The 12,843-nt window shown below is 40.8% G+C and overlaps 1 protein-coding gene across 1 annotated transcript in view; it reads left to right on the forward strand.

Annotated features, from left to right (window-relative positions):
- The window catches only part of LOC134748114 (hemicentin-2-like), a 179,757-nt gene that overhangs the window by 156,936 nt on the left and 9,978 nt on the right, over positions 1–12,843 (forward strand). The window contains exons 7-12 of the mRNA XM_063682816.1: positions 4,665–4,810; positions 5,744–5,891; positions 6,826–6,956; positions 8,925–9,084; positions 10,402–10,563; positions 11,494–11,628. Of these exons, the coding sequence (XP_063538886.1) occupies positions 4,665–4,810; positions 5,744–5,891; positions 6,826–6,956; positions 8,925–9,084; positions 10,402–10,563; positions 11,494–11,628 (882 nt within the window). The remainder of the gene's footprint in view (positions 1–4,664; positions 4,811–5,743; positions 5,892–6,825; positions 6,957–8,924; positions 9,085–10,401; positions 10,564–11,493; positions 11,629–12,843) is intronic.

The raw sequence follows: 12,843 nt of genomic DNA on the forward strand, positions 1-12,843 counted from the left end.
GGCGTAGTTAATAAGTATTCGTTAACTTTTAAATATTTTTTTCAAGATGGCCTCAACATGTCTAATAAAAAGATTATACCAATCGCCATATTCCTAGAAATGACTTGCAATTTCACATCACTAACACAGGAAGCAAACAAACGAGCATTGAGACAATATCAAAAGATTACATATCCATACAAAATATATGGCGGTTAAATCCTTTTGAAAGTCAGCAGTTTCCGCGATATACGGGAGTTTTAAATCTCTTAAGTGGCCTCGCGATGGCGGGAATTTATGTTGCTCTCAGGAATAACGATTTAAACCTGTTTTGGAATGGGTTTAAAGTTTCACGGGTGACATTTGTTTGGTTAAGGTGTTCCTATTAAAAGTTCCATTATCTGGGTTATTCATGTGTTCGCAGATTAAGAGACGTTTACTGTGCTCCTTCTTAGATAATTCAAAGATAACGAAAGATTTTGGTATTGCATGCCGTTAAGTTGTAAGAGAATGTAGCTTGAGTCACAGGTTAATGCCATTCTGAGCGTTTCAGACGCCTAATTTCTTTGGACGCTTTATAACGTAAAGGAAATTAAGCGACACTGGAAGTTTTTAAAATCTATTATTGATATATCGCAATGCATTTCACGGACACCGATATAGGTTCAAGTTCGGTACATTGAAGTCAAAATAAAATCAAATTAAGTAAATTCGTGAATTGAAATGGGCCTGACTTCTACCAATAAATCGATAGCGTTAAAATACTTACCCATAGGTACGTATGTGCAAATATATTGCGACCCTCTACTATAAAATTAAGTATGTATTTAGTTTTAAAACCCATACATTCCTGCAACAATAACGTCGCAGCGTACAATCGCCCCATATTTATAGCGCTCTCAGAATAACGACTTAACTCGATTTGTGCAGCCGTATTTTAAACGAAGCTGCACGGACACAGAGCGTAACAGATGGGTATAGCGATGGTCTAACTCAATTTTAGGAAGCATCCTAGTAAGCTATGCGAGGCCGAAACCGAACTGCAGAAGAGCAGAGCTCAAAGGCGCTCTCATACGAGACAGAAAGGTGTGCTGCAGGACAGCAGAACTCAAACACAGGTGCCGGCGGCAGGAACCGGTGGGCCGTAGGCTCGACGGTGAACTTTGAAGCCCAAAGAATGACAATCAGCATATCTTTTTAGCTGAAGACTTGAAGAGTGCCTGAAGCATCTAGATATCGCACGTTTTGATGCGAGGCCGAAGACCTAGTTGAAGGAAAGCCGATATCAGACACTGACTCTAGCACGTACAAGATGATTCGCGTAATTTGCGATTGCATACTTTACACCCTACCCATATTGTTAGAAGTTTATTCAGGGTTTCCTAGACTGCAAAGTCTCGTGTTATTTGTATTTATGCTGCAACATATCCATGTTTAAGTTTGTAATTTACATGAGTACATACAGGCTGGCTAAAAAATAAGTGCATTCTCGTTGCCAGGGAGGTTTTGGGATTATACTGATAACTTTTACTATGGGACCAACCCCGAAATCGCGAAAAAAAAATTTGGCTGTTTTATACATTTCGACTGGTCCATTTTCTATGGGAGAGTAATTTTTTTTTACGATTTTGTGGTTGGTCGTATAGTTAAAGTTGCTGAGTATAATCCCAAAACCTCCCTGGCAACGGGAATGCACTTATTTTTTAGCCGCCCTGTATAGATGCTACACGTAGACAACTGAAACAAGAGGTCCGCTCTTATACCTACTAAATTAGTTTCGAAATGGATGCGCCAGTTTGCTGACCACAACTCGTTTTAGTTACATGTCCTGTCTAGACTCTAGTGGTGAATGATCTGTAGGGTTGTCCTAACTATCAACATTCTCTGCAGATATTTAAAAGAACAAAGAAAAATAACTCAGGCCCCGACCCTTTGACTATAACAGGTAATCCATACTAATATTATAATGCGAAAGTCTGTCTGTCTGTCTTTCTGTCTGTGTTTCCTCTTCACGCTAAACCGCTGAATCGATTTAGATAAAATTTGGCATAGAGATAGGTTGAGTTCCTGAGAAGGACATAGGATAGTTTTTATTCCGAAAATCATTCATTAAGAAAGTAAAAAGCGGGGTGGAATTGAGATAATTAATGAAGTGCCTGCTAATTTGTGTGCATAATATGCTCAAATTGATATATGAGAATTTTTCCAGGCGCTATACTTACTTTAGCTGCTGTTACTAAGTCCACGCAGACGAAGTCGCGGGCAAAAGCTAGTAAAATATAACCCAATTCTTAAGAGAAAACACGTGCTAAGGTTTTATAATACCTAGGTATATAGGGAGATTAGGGAGCGTGCATGAACAGTAGGCACACGAATTCCCTGTATATATTTGCGGGAGGTGTAAATGTCAAGTTTAGCTTTCAGATTTAGAACGCCGGTGGTAGATATAACGCCTAATAAGAGGTAGCATGCGCAATACTATATGGGGTAGCAACAGTTTATTGGCGTGAAAGTATCAATAAATTGGTTGCCCTGAAAACCAGCGCCATGGCTAAGGACGATAGTCATCGGCACATGCTATGTGGCATCAATTGTTTTGTCTTGTATTAGAATAAGATATTTGTATTATAGGTTAAGCTTGTATTCAACACCAAATAAACTATTTCTATTCTAAATATTTAGATCAGTAAGGTTTCACTCACTATTATTTTTAGTTGCTTTTGGCGACATGTTTCGTACCCTTCGGGAGTCCTTCCTCAGGCACGAGTGTCCGTGGCGGCTCTACTCCGTGTAAAAATAATAGTGAGTGAAACCGTAGTGATCTAAATGTTTTGAAATATGTCTCACGATAGTTTAATTTCGATTATTTCTATTTTATTCTCATAAAGTCGATCCTAATAACAAAACTTCCGTGAGACACAGACATATTAAACATATTAATGACGGGTCACTCACGTATTTTAAGACGAAAACGCTCGACGTGTTTCACTCCGTACCGAGGAGCGTCATCAGGAGCGAGCGTTTTCGACTTAAAATACGTGAGTGACCCGTCATTAATATGTTTAATAAAGTCGATCCTAGTTTAACAATCTGTTATAGTTTTGAACTGGTGTTGATATTACTTTGAATAGTCTTGGTAATCGACTCGGTGATCGTCTTGGTGCATGCATCAATCAGCGTGAACGATCTTCAAGGTCGCGTCAAAAAAGATCAAAACCGTAACGAGTTGTTTAATCCGAATCGGGCTCAATTTAAAGTTCCAGTTTTCGATTTAGATCACAAGATGGCAGACCCATCAATGCGCATGCTCTGTTATAATTTTTAGGGTTCCGTACCTAAAGGGTAAAACGGGACCCTATTACTAAGACTCCGCTGTCCGTCTGTCTGTCTGTCACAGTTGAAAATACCACTGCTAGACAGTTGAAATTTTTACAGATGATGTATTTCTGTTGCTGCTATAACAACAAATACTAAAAACATAATAAAATAAATACCTATTTAAGTGGGGCTCCCATACAACAAACGTGATTTTTTTGCCGTTTTTTGCGTAAATGGTACGGAACCCTTCGTGCGCGAGTCCGACTCGCACTTGGTCGGTTTTTTGTTTTAAATAAATGTTTAACGGTATCTAACTTGCGTAAATTGTCTTAGGACATCAAACGTCAGACTTAACACAACCAAAACTAATGAGTTTCACCTCCAACTAATTTATCTGGCACAAATTATCTCACCAAACAGCCTAGATTAATTGTGTCAGTCTAGCCATTTATCTGGCTGTATTTCTGTTGAGGCAAAACAGTTAATAGATTTATTTAGGTGTAATTTATCGCCACTGTTATAAATGTAATGTAGCGTTTTTTTTTTAATACCACGTCGGTGGCAATCAAGCATACGGCCCGCGTGATGGTAAGCAGTTACCGTAGCCTATGGACGCCTGCAACACCGGAGATATTACACGCGCGTTGCCGACCCTAACACTCCTCTCCCTCGTTGAGCTCTGGCAACCTTACTTACCGGCAGGAATACAACACTATGAGTAGGGTCTAGTGTTATTTGGCTGCGGTTTTCTGTAAGGTTTAATGTAGCGTGAAAACTGGAAAGAATGAATGGGCCCTGGAGGGAAAGTGCCTTAAAACCTTAACTTAGCTCATTTTGCTTAAAGGAAACATTATTTTATCTATACGCTTTAAAGAAGTTAACAAGAGACTTTACATCAGCCGTTCTTGATTTGCTTAAAGGAAACATTATTTTATCTATACGCTTTAAAGAAGTTAACAAGAGACTTTACAGCCGTTCTTGATTTGATCGATCTGATCGATAATTTTTCACCGACTGCTTTATACTTCCAAAACATTAGTCCCACAATACAAATATAGTCCATCTAAGCTAACTCTACACTGGCTTGGCAAGCGACCACAAGAGCCACCACAATCGTCATATTCCTATAAAATTTTGCCGTTTATTTGCGTTACAAGACTTACAGGTGTTACAACATTGTGTCGCTCCCTCGTCGATGCAAGTGATAATCGAATTTAAACTGTTGTGAGACATACTAACATTAAATAACATACAATTGATCCATATTATTGCCTTAAGGCATTAAGTCCGCCTTTTGTACCTTCATGTATTGTGCAATAAAGTTTAAATAAATAAATAAATAATTTATATAATATATTTGTCTACAGTACGGCCAACCTCAGTGGCCATCACGGACAAACCTGGGCAGATGTCAGCAGATACAGAAGTCACTCTGGTCTGCGTCAGCCACGGCAGCCGGCCGCCGGCTCAGATCACGTGGTTCAGGGAGAACAGGCGATATACTAGGGGAAAGGTGAGTTTATAGTTAATATTCGAAGCGATCTTAGCTCACAACTGAGCTACATTAGTGCGTTTAACCTCAGTAGCCATCACGAAAAAATCAGGACGTATGTCAGCAGACACAGAAGTCACTCTGGTCTGCGTCAGCCACGGCAGCAGGCCGCCGGCTCAGATCACGTGGTTCAGGGAGAACAGGCGATATACTAGGGGAAAGGTGAGTTTAAAGTTAATTTTCGAAGCCATCTTAGACAACTAGCTCAGTTGTCTACATAGTGCGATTAACCTCAGTAGCCATCACGAATAAATCAGGACATATCTCAGCAGACACAGAAGTATTTTTTTTTGTTTACGGAGTGGATGAACGCATTTACGCACCGTCGCCCCGGCCACGGGAAGGCCATTGATGAGAGAGTGTGTGGGACTCGCCTCCCCTGACCCCTCTCACCTGGCGAGAGGGGAGGAAGCCCTACCTACTAAACCCACTCCAGCGTTCATCCTCTTTGCCGTTTGCGAGAGCGCCATGGGATCGAGTACACTCCACCATGGCGACACAGAAGTTACTCTGGTCTGCGTCAGCCACGGCAGTAGGCCGATTATGTCGCTAGGGGGAAGATAAGTTTAAAAGAGGAAAGATGAGTACAAAGTGAATTTTCGACGCGATCTCATGGTGAGGGAGAACACGTGTTCAACGTGAACGCCGGTAGATCCGCCCACTCATTCACCAATACATATACCTATACTTACCACTATTGGGCAGCAGAACAAACCTCTTCTTGTACACTTGCAATAATAAATTTTATTCTAAATTTGAGGTAGTTCAATGTGGGCAATGGACAACTGTGGCATTTGAAGTTTTTGAAGCACAACAAACAAATTCTTAGCCACTTATGCCGTGAACCTCTAGTGAATTCGTAAGTCGATTATAATAATTTCTTTTTTCTAACAGCACAACGATTTCTCCAACAATACATCGTCGGTCAGTCGGCTGACGATCGTCCCGCAGCCGGAAGACGACGGCGCGATCATGCGGTGTCGCGCCGACAACGCCATACTGCGTACTGCGTTGGAGGACTCCTTCAAAATGAGAGTCGTTTGTAAGTACATTCACGACATGTCGTCGGTCAGTCGGCTGACGATTGTCCCGCAGCCGGAAGACGACGGCGCGGTCATGCGGTGTCGCGCCGACAACGCCATACTGCGTTGGAGGACTCCTTCAAAATGTGCGTCGTTTGTAAGTACATTCGCGACACGTCGTCGATCAGTCGTCTGACGATCGTCCCGCAGCCGGAAGACGACGGCGCGGTCATGCGGTGTCACCCCGACAATGCCATACTGCGTACTGCGTTGGAGAACTCCTTCAAAATAAGGTTGCATGGGATTTATTTATTGGTATTCAGGATAACAACCTTAAATATAAGTAAGATATATTAATGTTTACATAAACAGGTAACTTACTAGAATATCAGGGGTCACCCCAAACATTAAACGCCTGTACTACAGTCGCCATCAGATATATCGGAGCGTCCGAGGTGCTCACAAATATCTGAACACGCACTTAACGCCTTGACAATAGAGACGTGTTCAGATATTTGTGAGCACCTCGGACACTCCGATATATCTGATGGCGACTGTACATAAAGGAACATGGGTACACTGAAACAAACATTAAAAGACACTAATTAAACATCAGCTAAAGGGCACCAATAAAATCTTAAGCACGTATAAACTTTCTTACTCTGGCTCTATTTAATTTGTCCTCAACAGTATTAAGAATAAGATCTAATTTACATTAACGTCGTAGCTTATAAAATAGCTGCAAGTTTTTAATCAATTTTAAACTTTGCAGCGTTTAAAATAAGATCTACATTACGCAAGTTTACGTGAGTAGTTTTTATCAACTAGCCCCCTAACTTCATTTTGAACTCTAACGCTCTCTCCCGTCATTACATTTTTGCTTGTTTCCTTCTTTCTATTTATGCTGATGTAATAATAACTTTTTCTCTAAAGTATTAAAGTCTTTTTTTGCAGATAAACCAGTATTAGCTATGTCGCTGGGTAGCACGTTAAACGCGAACGATATCAAGGAGGGGGACGACGTGTACTTCGAATGCAACATCAGGGCGAACCCGAAGGAACACCGCATTTCGTGGTTCCATAACGTGAGTGAGTCACAAACATTATACTGGAGACGAGTGGGAAATAAGAACTGGGGACTTAGCCGAGAAAATCATTTAAAGACGACTACCAATGAAAAAGAAAAAGTCCCCAACCCCACATTGCATGTTGGCAATTTTTATTACATGAGGATTTAGTATACAATTGGTACTTAATTAAATTTGTACTTACCTACTTAAAAAATGTGTGTGATTGCTGTATCTCTCCAACAACCCCTATTGAATTCCAAGAACATTTGGTTTGTGCTCCCAAACTACGTCGGTGGCAAACAAGCATACGGCTGATGTTAAGCAGTGGCAAAGATATAACTCCGTAATAGATGGATACAGTCTAAGGAAAAAACGTGCCTCGAAAATCACGAAAATTTGATTCTCGATCAGATGGCGCCGCTACCTTTGGCCTACTCTCGTATAGAGGGCGTTGACGGTTTCGTTTGTTATTTAACAATTTTAACGCATATCAGTGACAGAACATGGGTCAAAAAAAAAACATTTATCCATATTTAAATACATTTTATCGCATTTTTATAAATCTTCATTTTTAGTTTTAAAGTGTAGTAGTAGAGTAGTAGTGGTAGTAGTAGTAAACACTTTATTGCACAAAACAAGTACATATGGCAAAAAGAACGCTAGGAAGATGATGATCAGTTGATCGGATCAGGCCTACACATGTCCCGAAAAAGGAGATTACCAGTAATTATTTTATACTTGTCTCCGAATATACTGTAACATGTTTATTATTTATGTCGGACCGTAAACGTTGGAACGAGAATGGAGGGTCGAATTGGTGCTTAAAAACGTCCTTAAAAAGTTTGCCGCCTGAGTGCGTAAAGTTACCCGCTTCACATGTGATATACAGGGTGTCACTAGCCATGTGATACTTCACATGTGATATACAGGATGATCCTACCCATCGGACACGGCCGAAATGTAAATATGCATTAGGGTATTTAGAACCAGTATACAAAGTATCATAACAACCGGTGTAGCGGTTACGAAGAAATTAACAAAATAAGTTTTTTACTTTGGAGCAGCCTGTATATGTGTTAGTAGCTCCTGAATAAATAGTAAGAAACCTTCTTCGACCTCTTTGGTTATGTTTTTTATTTATCTTTTTTTTAATTTACTAATCTGACTTTTGACAAATGTCATTATTGCCGCACATTTTCGAACAAATTGTCAAAAGCACTGCCAATGATTAATACAGTGTGTTTCTTTTTTTTGTCGATTAATGGAAATAACTTTTGTTTAAAAATTTATTTTTTTATCTATTGTTCTAATTTAAAAAATATTAACGTTAGCTGCTCCCCTTATTACCGCCGGTCGGTCAGCTACCTAATAATGAACTAAGGCTGCCTTTCCACTGAGGCGGAGATAAGAGAAGACGTACGGGATTCAGCTAATGGCATTTGTTATAATCCAGCGGAGCGGAGAAGAGATGTGGATTACAGCAGTGGCATTGGTTAACTCCCGCACGTCTCCCTCATCTCCGCCTCAGTGGAAAGGCAGCCTAAGCCCATTCTCACGCGAGGATATACAAAACGACAATTTATTAACTGGGACGCGATCAAACGCGTTAGTATCTTATATCTTTAATTTAATTAAAGATAGAAATATAAAAAAATATAATAATAATATAAAAAAAATAATAAAAGAGCAATTCTTGTATATATTTATATATTTCGGGGATCTGGGAAACGGCTCTAACGATTTTGATGAAACTTGCTATATGGGGGTTTTCGGGGGCGAAAAATCGATCTAGCTAGGTTAAATCTCTGGGAAAACGCGCGTTATTGATTTTTTATATGTTTTCCGAGCAAAGCTCTCGGTCTCCCAGATATTGTGTATTTAATGAGAACTTGCCTACGACGCAACTTATCTAAAACTTGCAAAACCTTTTTGGTGACTTTACCATTTTCCTTTACTTAAGTACATTGATCTCTTTCTGTCCAGGACCAGCAAATAAACCAGAACATGTCTTCCGGCGTCATCTTCAGCACCAAGTCGCTGGTGCTGCAAGGCGTCACGAGGAGAGACGGCGGGTTATATACCTGCAGTGCCGCCAACCAGATAGGGGAGGCGACCAGCCAAGCGGTGTACTTGAGGGTGCAGTGTATGTAACCATGTCAAAATATTTAAATCACTACGGTTTCACTCACAACGCACGCAACCAGCGCGCGCGCAACGAGCGACGAGGCGGGCGGCGCGGGCAGTGCACGGAGTACAGTCGCCGCGGACACTCGTGTCTGAGGAACGACTCCCAAAAAGTCCGAAACATGTCATAGTGATCTAAATATTTTGAAATATGTCTCACGATAATATAATTTCGATAACAAACTATGTACTTACTTATCTTGCTACAAGAGAAACATATATACGGTCAGGCAGACAAACTTATTGACGGACATATAGACGGACTGCTAAATAGACAGATAAGTAAGTAGCCTGACAAACTGGCTACTTAACAGACATACCACAAGAGACGGGCCTTACGGGCAATCATGGGCAATAAGAATGGGGCCAGTACATTGGTGTGCCACAGCTACAACTATTATATGTATAATCAGTGACCATTCTTAGTGTCCAAGGGCCTGACACTCTTTGATAGAGAAAGATAGTCTTATTGCGATTCCTATAAGAGGAAAGAGAAAATAGTGCCATGCTTTGTCCTTATCACCGACCGGGTGGCATCATACGTAGGAGGCGATTTATAGGAGTGAAAGAGAAAAAATCCTATGCTGCCCAAATTTTATAGGAATATTCTTTGTCTTACCCCCGGTCGCTCGGTGGCGCGTCTATAACTACTTGTATATAAGTACTATGTCTTTGTTAGTGCCCGTAAGGCCCGTCCTCAGATATACGTCAATGCAAGAGACACTTATTGTCGTGCTGAGAGATTGCCAGACAGCCAAATAGATACTTACAGGAGTTTAAATAAAGCCTCATGAGACCTCGATAGCTCTGCATAGTACATAAAAATGTGCTATTTCAAATTCTATTTTGAACTTTTAATGAAAAATAGGTTTCAAATTTATCAATTGCCCAGAAGGGATTCGGAAATAGACTAACAGACAAAAGGAAGAACTGCCATGTGGTCTCACAATGTGTCACAGAAATCTGTCAGACTATTGGCGTGTCAAAAAAAATCGAAATTTGGAGCCAACATTTTCCTGACAGGTCCGTGATATATCTAAAGCTTGGAAGATATAACCAACGGAGACGCCTTGTCCGTAATTTGCTGTACAAAAAGTTCTGCCAAGGTTTGCGGGGGAGGGGAACGTCAAATGTATACGTAACGTCAAAATAGCCATGCCAGATAAACGTCAGTCCATACATTGTGTATGACCATTGGCCGACTATTTGTGACAGAGGGGAACGCCTGTTAATGGCTACTCCATTTTTGTATATTATATTCCCACCTTTTTTACAGACACACCCGTCTGCGCGCAACTATCGCCCCTCCTGATTGGTGCTCGTTTAGACGAACCGCTGCGCGTGCGGTGCACAGTGAGTGCAGACCCAGCTGATGTGACGTTCTCCTGGCAGTTTAATAATAGCGGGGAGAGTTTTCAAGTGTCACCAGCTCGATATGGTGAGTTTTTTATTGTCCCTCGGATTGTGTGCTCCCCCGTCGAGATCACTTTACGAACGCATTCTTCAGCTTACAAAAGTTTTTAGATTTTTCTGAAAATTCTAGGAAGTTGAATCCTGGTTTGGAACTGTAAAATTTTAAACTAAGCCATGGAGCATCATCAGGCCTTAACGTCGGATTCCTAGCATTTCCAGAAATACCTACTAAAACTAAAAGAGTAAATTTCACAAGCGAAAATCTGGTATGTCTATTATTACTTCTTCTCTGGCCGAAGGGTGTCGTGTTTCGGAGGTTCCGGGGAAAACTGCCGAATCCGACACATGACCAGCCGATTCAACGGATCCACATCGTTTTGTCGCAATAATAGTGTTTAGTTTTAAGTTTATATATATGTATGTTAGTCTGTAAGGTATTTGTAATATTGGCCTTGTTGCCTGATTTCAATTTTAAGTAAATAAATAATTTACTTATTCGGTTTGATCGTCCATTGAAGCAAAGGAATTTGGAGCTTTTTTATATGGTCAGTAGTTGCATCTTATTATTCCATATTCAAACAACAATACCACGATCCGAGCTGCGCCACGCATTATTTTCTAGCAAGGTGTCCACTCCATCTAGCTCATGTTATTTTTAATTAGATATCAAGGTTACGGCACAAATAACACTGGTTTTTTTTTGTTCACGGAGTGGGCGAATGCATTTACGCATCGTCCCATTACGCATAGGCCATTAATGGGGGCACTCGGGGGGGTGGGACTCGTCGCTCCTGTTCCCTCTCACCTGGCGAGAGGGGAGGGAGAACCTGGCCCTATTACTCACTAAACCCACTCCGGCGTTTCATCCTCTTTGCCGTTTGCGAGAGCGCCATGGGATCGAGTACACTTCTACATCCTACACTACTCCTTTTGATCAAAACTTTTTTTTAAACAGTATCTACTGGCGGCACAGCGAGCGAGCTGCGTTATCGCGCGGCAAGCGACCGCGACTACGGCGCGCTGCTTTGTCGCGCGACAAACGCTGTCGGCCGACAAAAGAGGCCGTGTGTCTTCCAAATTGTGCCAGCAGGTAAGTCGTAGGCTAGACCGAGGCGAATCGGCTCAACATGAGAAATCCAATGATATTCGAAATATTGCATTGATATGAGAACATTAAAATGATACCGTACGTCTCTCCTTTTAGCCTGCTATGCCTTTCATAAGAAATATTTTAAATATCAACAGATTTTTCAGTCTGATCCAATTTACCCTGTGATCCGATTCGCCTCGGTCTACCCTATTAAATATCATCATCAGGCCTTGTTACATCTTTACAGATGATTTAAGCAGCATCTATGAATTATATTATCTAGCGACAGCGTAAAAAATGTATAAATGTGGGCGATTGTGCCGTTCGAGGATCGGGTTATTAAATGTAATGCTTTTAAAAGGTTTAATAATTTTAAACCTGGTGTTTGAACTCACAAACTTATAGGCGCCTAATATTACTGAAACAGTTTCACGTCAGATCTACCTACTTTGATGTGTGTTCGTTTAACTTCATTGAAAATGATGATGATGATGATGATAATGATGATGATGATGATGATGATGATGCTCTTCTGATCGATTTCGGCCACAGCGACTGTGCTCTGGAGTAGACAATTTTAAATTCGCATTATTAGAGTGTAGCTGATTCACTCTCTAGGTGCGCCCTTAGGTGGCTCACGTACCCTATCTTCTTCCTAAATACTCGAGCGCATTTGGGCACGTCAGAATATACTAAGATTGTGTCGCTTAACTTCAAACTCTGGTAAATCCATTCGATCCGGTAAATCCATTCGATCCTCTCAGTAAATATCTAACCTCTTTACTAAATACCAAAATCGCATAATATGACAGATGGATTTACCCGGGTTTGAAGACTTTGGAGTTAAGCAACACGATTGAAGACAGCCTTAATGTCATTCAGACAGACTTTATGACTGCCGTCTAAAGGTACGTGAAAATCAAAATGTAGGTAGCTAGTCGCACCTATTGCCTTCCATATCGTCGCTATACTTACTCAACCTCATTATCTGCAACAATCATTTGATGGAAATGTCGCTTCTCTTTCATTCGGAATACGGGTGTTTTTGTCATCAAATGAGTGTTGCAGATACGAGGTTGAGTAAGTATAGCGGCGATATGTAGCCGCCGTAGGTCTCGACGACTAAAATAAAAAGACTTCGATTTGAAGTGAACTGATATAATCTTCAATACTGGTTACAAAGGTACAGTTGACAAAACGGTTAAAAAGGTGTAG

The sequence above is a fragment of the Cydia strobilella genome, chromosome 1 (genome assembly GCF_947568885.1).
Source record: "Cydia strobilella chromosome 1, ilCydStro3.1, whole genome shotgun sequence".
NCBI classification, from domain to species: Eukaryota; Metazoa; Arthropoda; class Insecta; order Lepidoptera; family Tortricidae; genus Cydia; species Cydia strobilella.